The sequence below is a fragment of the Chrysochloris asiatica genome, unplaced genomic scaffold, assembly GCF_000296735.1.
Source record: "Chrysochloris asiatica unplaced genomic scaffold, ChrAsi1.0 scaffold00021, whole genome shotgun sequence".
NCBI classification, from domain to species: domain Eukaryota; kingdom Metazoa; phylum Chordata; class Mammalia; order Afrosoricida; family Chrysochloridae; genus Chrysochloris; species Chrysochloris asiatica.
Window position 1 is genome coordinate 24,213,169 of NW_006408539.1, and position 8,893 is coordinate 24,222,061.

Below are 8,893 nucleotides of genomic sequence, written 5' to 3' on the forward strand. Positions count from 1 at the left end.
AATCAATGTAATGAAACAAGCTATATGAATGGTTGAATGTGAAGCTGATGATGTGTCCTGTAAACTTTCACTCAATCCAAAATAAAAACATTTAATAAAAAAAAAAAAAAAAACATGGAAGTGCACAATATCATCAATGTACATGTTTAGGGAGGCCATCATGAAGAATTCACACGCCATGGAGACTCGGGGCTACTTACTCTTGCGGGGACTGCTTGAAAACATCATAATTTCTGAAAAGGTCAAGGTGCTCCGGTGCTCAGCTGTCCTGCTCAGAAAATAGCAGGTGAACTCAATGTAAGCCAGAAAGACGTGTGAGCTCCTAAAGAAGCCATGTTTTCCAGCAGTGATGCTAAGCAGCCTATCTAGGTGATATACCCACAATTTAGTTCTCTACAATTTATCTCAGTCTCCGTCCAGAACTTTCAGAAGACTTCAAGCTATCCGGTTTCTCCAGGTTGCCTTCGGGACACCTGATTTGGGGTCCATACTGCACAGGCTCGCCACACAGAGTAGAGAGGGGACCTATTTTGTGCTAGCCTTAGTGTTCTGGCCATCTGTGGAAGATTCATTCTACTGTAAGACCCTTGCCAATTCACTCCTGCAGTAGCATAGCCAGTCAGAAGTGGACTGTCCACTAAAATATGGGAAGCATATTTAACAGATGACTGTGAACAACAGCAAAAACAGGTGTAAGCAGCAATGTGGATTCTTTAATAAATAACATTTTCTTAACGGACACCCTGTAAGCTCTGCATGGTAACAAAATTATCCCTGAGCTTAGCTACAGCTGAGAAGAAAGGATTTTTTTTCCCCTTCCCTCCTGTCTGATATCCTCACATAATACAATAAACTGTTTATAATGTGTCGACGTTGTAAAGGCAAACACCATACCAGACTTCACAGAATGTCCCGTGTCAAATGTCCCCAGAGTACATACATTGAACACTACCCAAAAGGAAACATCTGATTCTAAAATATGTCCTTCCCTAGGCTGTGACCAACATCGGAAAATTTCTTCATTAGTCACTTTGTACCAAAAGCAAAAGAAGTGAACAATACAGGCAATAATAATACCTACTTTTCTCTAACTACCCTGGGCCAAGCTCTCTAGGTATGTTATCTGTAAACCATTCAACCAAGAGAAAGGTACTATTATCCCAATGTACTGTCCAGAAACCTGAGATTCCACAGGATCAAGCAACTAACACAGGTTTGATGGTATGTGATGACTATAAAACTTAAGGTCTTTCCAACCTACCAAAGCCTTCCCATGTGCTTATTACTAGAATGACTATCACAATAAGCACCAAGCCAAAATCACTACTATACAAACAGCAGATAACACTCTAAAGAATCATTGGAGTCCTCCCACCATGACGGATTCCTCCCACCATGATTCCTCCCACCTCTCTAGCTGAACGTGAATGAGTTGAGAAGAAGTGAGTAACTGTTGGGACCCTGCCCAGGGTTCATCAATAATTCTAGATTTGGAACCATATTTTGAGTATCCAGACATTGGAGTTAGCACTGCATGCTAGAGAAAGGGGGATGGGATAGCACTGCTTGGAATCTATCACCAAGAGAAGAGGTCCCTAGCTCCTGTACCCACACATTGCCATCATCGGTTATATCTAGGCTCAACAGACCCAGGCTTCCTCCTGTTACTTTCAGATTTGTGACACACTTCTCAGAAATGAGAGCATCAGAAAGAAAATGGAATCATTTTCTTTTTAAGACAGTGATATCATGAAATCCATACATAGAATTAGAAAAGGCTATAAAAATATGATCAAGTATTTTGTGGCTTCTACTTGAGCTTTTGACTCAAGCAACCAGCTAAGGTTTCTTCTTTTGGATTTTGCTAGAGTTCTACGGAAACAGATTGTAGGTGGGTAGGTGGGGAGAAAGAAAAGGAAACTCACCCTTACCTGACTGAATCACTCTTAGCACCTTTTCCCAAGGTCCTGAAGGGAAAGTGTAGAGAAAGCAGGAATAGAAGCCAACGTCTGCTTCAGAGGCATTAACGAAGGAGAGGGTCATATCATTGGGCTCCATGCTTGAATTGGAGAAGTAGGCTCTATTAACATAGGGCTCTCGGATGAGGGCACCATATGTAGGGTTGAAAATCGCTATGGACTCTTTCTTTGTTGAATTGATCTTGAACCATTCCATTTGGGTTAAGGTGTCCGTCGATGGATACACGCATTCTAGAGTCATGTTCTTGGCAAATTTAACAGTTGTGTCCCAAAAGACTTCTTCACACAGAGCTGGAAAACACAGCATCACCTTAGTCCAATCACATTTAAGGAATGAAACACCAAATAAATACCGTAAGCTTTCTAGGACCATGAAAGATAGTCGGTTGAGACAATAACAAAAGACTAGCAATTTCTACCTTAATCTAAAAAGGGTTCCACTGTTGACAACTGGCACCTGGAACTTTTAGTTTTCAGGACAAGTGAGAAATTATATAAAACAGCACTATACATTCTGAAAGGAGCTCTGGTAGCACAGTGGTTACGAGTCGGGCTGCTAATGTAAAGGTCAGAAGTTTGAAACTACCAGGCGTTCCGTGGGAGAAAGACGATGCTTTCCACTCCTGCAAAGATTTATAGCCCTGGAAACCCAATACAGGGTCACTATGAGTCGGAATCGACTCCACGGCACACCACCACCACCTCCATACATTCTGAACATGTTACACGATAAGACCCAGAAAAGAGTAGATTTTTAAGTGAAGACATAAGATTCTTTTTTTTTTTACCTTTGTATACATGAAGAATAACAAAAAGGAAAGCCAGAAAATCCATGTCTGGAAGCCTGTTGGGAGGCTGCTCTATAAAACAGATGATTGTGATAATGTGATATGAAGTACCATTTGCTTCCGCTCAGATTGTATCAGCTGGGTCTTTTTATCTGAAGAAAGAGCACAGGAAAAACGTATCAGCTTCAAAGCCAGCTTTGCTCTCGTCTAAGGACTGGCCACCTAGAACATAGCTCTCGGGGAAATAGCTTCATTCCAAACTTTTATTTCCTACAAAGATTCATTTATTCAACAAACATGTACCAGGTGCACACTATAGGCAATGAAGATACAGGAATCAATTAAAAACAAACATAAAATCTTTTGCCATCATGGAACTCACCTTCTAGTGGAAGGAGACAGAAACCAAAAGAAAGAAAGAAAATAAAGTAAGGTACAGGTGGTGAGTCCCTGGAGAAGGACACCATGCTTGTGAAGTAGAGGGTTCCCAAAAAAGAGGAAGACCCCCAACAGGATGGATCGACATAGTGGCAGCAACATTAGGCTCAAATGTAACAATGATTGTGAGGCTGGCGCAGGACTGGGTGGTGTTTCATTCTGTTGCACATGGATGGGGGTCACATCTAACAACAGTAGTGAAGGTTGCAACACTCTGAGGAAGAAGAAAGGAGGTACAAGGGGGCTAAGGAATAGGGTACAAGCTTAGTGCTCCTTTGAGACAGGAAGCCAAGGCAGTCTTGTGGCTATGGGGGCGGAAAGGGGGGGGATGCTACACCCAGAGCAGACACCTTGGGGTGAGGACAATTGTTTCTTTTTCTTTCCCCTCACTTCCACCTGTTTTCTGACCTCAGGTCTTCACTCTGGTAACAAAGCATAGACCACTACTGGAGACCCTCTAGATACGAAAGTATTCTGTGGGGTATATACAAGTCCACCTTCAGTGATTGATTTTCTTTGGTTTGGTTTTTTGCCTTTTTATTTTGAAATCATTATAGACTTACAGGAAGTTGCAAAGGCAAAACAGAGGGATCCTCCTCTGAGGTCTTCACCCAGGCTCCCTGGTGGTCACATCTTACATAATTTAGTGCAATCCCCAGACATGGCTGGCTTTTTAGGTCTATCAAGGCTCCCTTCTCCTTTCTGGAAAATAAAGAGTTTGAATTCTTACCAACTTGTTGGGAACACAGAAACACGACAGAACACGGTGTACCTCTATAATAAGAAAGGGGACAGCACTGTGGCACTGTAAGGGAAGCACTGGCCGGCTAACTCCAAGGTCTCTGGTTTGAGCCTACCATCCACTCTAAGGACACAAGACTAGTCTTTCTGTTCCTATAAAGATTGACAACCTCGGAAACCCATGAAGGGTCTCTATGAGTTGAAACAGACTTCACAACATTTAACAAGAGTGAGAATGGAAGCCTGGTGGTGCTGTGGGTTATATGTTGGGCAGCTAACCCCAAGGTCATCAGTTCAAACCCACCAGTCATTCCATGGGAAAAAGTTGAGGCTGTCTGCTCCTGTCAAGATTTATAGCCTCTGGACCCCTGGGAGCAGATCTACTCTGCACCACCCCGTAGCTCTCAGTTGAAATAGACGTGACGGCAGTGGGTCTTTCACAAGAGGGATGGTTTGGTTGCATTTGGCCCATGAGCAAAGAGTCATTATAAATAAGTGTAAAATTAGGAAAAGGGTGGTGCATGAATGACTAAAGACAATTTTGCCTGGTGTCAACACTGACCTTCACATGGGATTCAATCCAAGAACCTATCAGTAGGTGTCAGCTACTCAGCATGAGAAGTGGGTGGTCAGCTACCAGAACACAATCCCCAGGTAGACTGGAAAGCCAGTGAACAAATCCAGAGATGAACTAGGAGTTTTCTTAAGGTGATGGTCACTCATCAGTTGAGGGGAGGTGAAGGGTGGACAGAAAATGGCCAGGGAATGAGAGGCATAGAGCAGGCGAGGTTCTCTTTGCCCTTGTAGATTTTCTAACTTGAAGAGTAACTGAAAACTAATGGTTTTAGATATCTTAACGATAGGGTCTGATTTAAATTCTTAGAAAGGCAACTGAACATCGCCCATTTCCCTTACTCATTTCCAACAGAAATTGACTTGTTTTGGAAATTCATCCCTTCCTGTACAGCAAAGGGGCACGCTAACTAATCTAAAGAATTCCTATAACAACTATTATTGACTTAAGAATGAGGGAAAAGGTAGCTTAGTTAGCTGTTGCTACTGTAACAGAAGTACCTCAAGTGGTGGTGGTGGTGGTGGTGGTGGTGGTGTGCCGTGGAGTCAATTCCAACTCATAGCGACACTGCATAGGGTTTCCAAGGCTGTAAATCATTTGTTGTTGTTGTTGTTAGGTGCCACTGAGTCAGTACCAACTCATAGCGACCCTATGTACAACAGAATGAAACACTCCCCCATCCCAGGCCAACCTCACAATTGTTGCCATGCTTGAGCCCATGGATGCTGCCACTTGGCCAATCTATCTCATTGGGGGTGGGGGTCTTCCTCTTTTTCTCTGACCCTCCACCTTACCAAACATGATATCGTTCTCCAGTGACTGGTCCCTCCTGACAATATGTCCAAAGTATGAGAGAAGAAGTTTGGCCATCCTGGCCTCCAAGGAGCACTCTGGCTGCCCTTCTTCCAACACAGATCTGTTGGTTCTTTTGGCAGCCCATGGCACTTTCAATATTCTCCAACACCATAACTCAAAAGCATCAATTCTTCTGCGATCTTCCTTATTCACTGTCCAACTTTCACATACATAAGAGGTCATTGAAAATACCATGGCTTGGGTCAGGCACACCTTAGGCCTCAAGCTGACATCTTTGCTCTTCAATACTTTAAAAAGGTCTTGTGCAACAGATTTGCCTAATGTAATATGTCGTCTGATTTCTTGACTGCTGCTTCCATGAGTGTTGATAGTTGATCCAAGAAGAATGAAGTCCTTGACAGCTTCAATCTTTTCTCCATTGATAAGAATGTTGTTTATTGGTCCAGTGGTGAGGATTTTTGTTTTCTTTACATTGAGATGTAATCCATACTGAAAGCTGTGCTCTTTGATCTTCATCAGTAAATACTGTAAGTCCTCTTCACTTTCAGCAAACAAGGTTGTATCATCTGCATATCGCAGGTTGTTAATGAGTATTCCTCCGATCCTGATGCCACTTTTTTTTCATATAAGCCAGCTTCTCGGATTATTTGCTCAGCATACAGAAAGCCTCATCTTTCTTCTGCGAAACCACTGGTAGTTTCGAACTGCTGATCTTGAGGTTAGCAGCCCGACTCGTAACCACTATGTTACCAGAAGTGTGTGGCTTTAACAAACAGAAATCGATTTTGTCCCAATTTAAGGGGCTAAGAGTCTGAGTTCAAGATGTGGCCTTTCTTTCTCTGATGGCTCTGGGGAAGGACTTTGTCTCATTAATCTTTTGTTCTTGGGCCATCTTCATGTGGTTTGGTATCTCTCTCCTCTCTTATCTGATTGCTTGTCTGTCCCAATCCGGTTTTTATATTTGGTCAGAGATTGGCTCAAAAGACACCCTGCACTGATCCTGTCTCATTAATAACAGACAAACCTTTCTTAAATGGGATTATAACCACAGGCATGTTGTTCTTAAGTGCCAGCAATTTGGTGCCAATAATAGTGACTAATCGTAACTCTATATAAGGTTACTGAGGAGCAGCTGGTGGGTTTGAGCTGCTGACCGTATGATTCGCAGTCCAGTGCTTATCCTACAATACCACGCCACACCCTGACCACACATAGAGGTTAGGATCTATTTGCAAGACATATTTTGGGGGACACAGTCCAATCCATTGAATGAACAATTCCTGGCATAAATTGACACCATCAGGATAAAGGAGATTGTGTATTCCTTGCCAGAAAGAAACATCTCTTTCTCTTCTCTTATTTTGTATTGTTGTTGTGTTTGTTTAATTACATGTGAACAATACAAATTGTTGCCTAGTTTCTGCAGGTAAGCATCCTGGAGGGAACTGGCCTGAAAACAGAGATGACTCATGGATGGTGGCAGCAAGGGATGAAAAAAACAAACAAGACCTCAGCTCTCTGATGGCATGATGGCGACACTGAGCCGCTGGATCTACCAACAGTAGATCCAAGCTTTTTGAACTAGGCAATACATTCCCTTGTTCTATCAGCTCATCAGAAAGCCAGTTTCTGTTACCATAGACACATACACCCTCGCTGGTTCACTCACTGTGGCTGCTGTAGGAAACGAGACTGGCAGGAACAGGAAGACATAATAAACAACTAGGTCACTAGTATCATAATCTAAGCAAGTTTTGCTTAGGGCTTGGGATAGGATGGTTTCCATGGTGTTGCAAAGCAAAAAACAGACAGCCAGGACACTATCTACCATCACAGAGATATATACCAATCACGGGTGCCCTTGACCCCAGCTTCTCCGGTCAGGGTCTGGTCACAAAAATTGAGCCCATGCCCAGAGATTCGGTAGAGAGTATTTCATAAGAGAAACAATCAGAAAGGATGCTGGAAAAGCTAACAAGGCAAATGGGGGGTGGAGAGGTGACTCAGGAAGGAATATAGAGGACAGCATGTCTGACCTTAGAGCTAGAAGACTCAGAACTGCCCAGGGTGAAGGCTGACTGGCTGATGCTGAATATATAAAGAACTCTAGGACTCAACAGGAGTCCCAGTGTAGTGCTGCGGGTTAATGCACTGAACTGCAAGGTAGGCGGTTCAAGTTCCCAATCGCTCCTTGGAAACCCTATCCAGGGTTGCTATAAGTTGGAGCTGACTTGATAGCACTCAACAACAACAACAACAGGACTCAACAACAAAAGGACAAATAAACCAATTTAAAAATGGTCAAAAGATTTGAATAAGCATTTCTCCCAAGATATACAAATAGAACGATGCACAATATCATTAGTTATTTTTGTTATTGTTAAATGTCGTCGAGTCAGTTCTGATTCATGGTGACCCTATATAGGGTGTCCAAGGAGCAGCTGGTGAATTTGAACCACAAATCTCGAGTTCAAACTGACTTTGCAGTCCAGTGCATCATCCTACAGTACCACACTAGGACTCCAAGCTTTGTTCTGGGGGAAACCCCCAAAACAGTCCTAATATTTTAGTAGAAAAGATAAGCAAAACTTTGACTTGTTAAGTTCCATCTAATCAGTAACAACTCATAAAGCCCTGAGAAGGAAATTGGGAAAGCAGTAGTATTTACAATAGCTGTATCAGGTAAATCTTGGCTGACAGCAGAGGATACCAGAAAGATGTTTAGCTGCGCTTTATTGACTAGGCAAAGGCTTTCCATTGTGTGGATTATGATGAACTATGGACAACATAACTATGGAGTATGAGTATTCCAGAACACTTAATTGTGCTCATGAGGAACCTGTACATAGACCAAGAGGCAGTGGTTCAAACAGAACAAGGGAACACAGAATGATTTAAAATTAGGAAAGGTGTGAACCAGGCTTATATTCTTCCACCATACTTATTCAACCTGTATGCTGAGCAAATAATCTGAGAAGGTGGATTCTATGAAGACAAGCGTAGCATCAGGATTGGAGGAAGACTCATTAACAACCTGCGATATGCAGATGATACAACCTTGCTTGCTTGAAGTGAAGAGGACTTAAAACATCGCCAGGACCAGACGATGTTTCATTCCGTTGTGCATAGGGTCACTGTGAATTGGTACCAACTCGATGACCCCTAAAACAGCAACACCTAAAGGATGAAATGCTTTGGAATAAATCTAACCAGAGAAGCAAAAGACCTACACATAGAAAACTACAAAACACATTTATAAGAAACCAAAAAAGACTTACAAAACTGAAAGAATATACCATGCTCATGGATAGCAAGACATAACACTGTGAAAATGTCAGCACTACCCAAAGCAATCTGCAGATAGAATACAATCCCAATCCAGATTCCAATGTCATTCTTTAAAGAGATGGAAAAACTGATCACCACCCAACAGGTCTGCTGCACAAGACCTCTTTGGAGTGTTGAAGAGTGAGGTTGTCAGTTTGAGGACTAAAGTGTCACTGACGCCGGTCATGGTATTTTCAATAATATTATGTGCATGCAAAAGTTGTGTCATA

At 42.5% G+C, this 8,893-nt stretch overlaps 1 protein-coding gene across 1 annotated transcript in view; it reads right to left on the reverse strand.

The window, feature by feature from the left end:
- Positions 1-2,813, reverse strand: part of CD226 (CD226 molecule) — a 79,109-nt gene extending 76,296 nt beyond the window's left edge. The window contains exons 1-2 of the mRNA XM_006837587.1: positions 2,768-2,813; positions 1,932-2,270 (exon numbers count right to left, since the gene is read on the reverse strand). Of these exons, the coding sequence (XP_006837650.1) occupies positions 1,932-2,270; positions 2,768-2,813 (385 nt within the window). The remainder of the gene's footprint in view (positions 1-1,931; positions 2,271-2,767) is intronic.
- Positions 2,814-8,893: the final 6,080 nt, after the last annotated feature.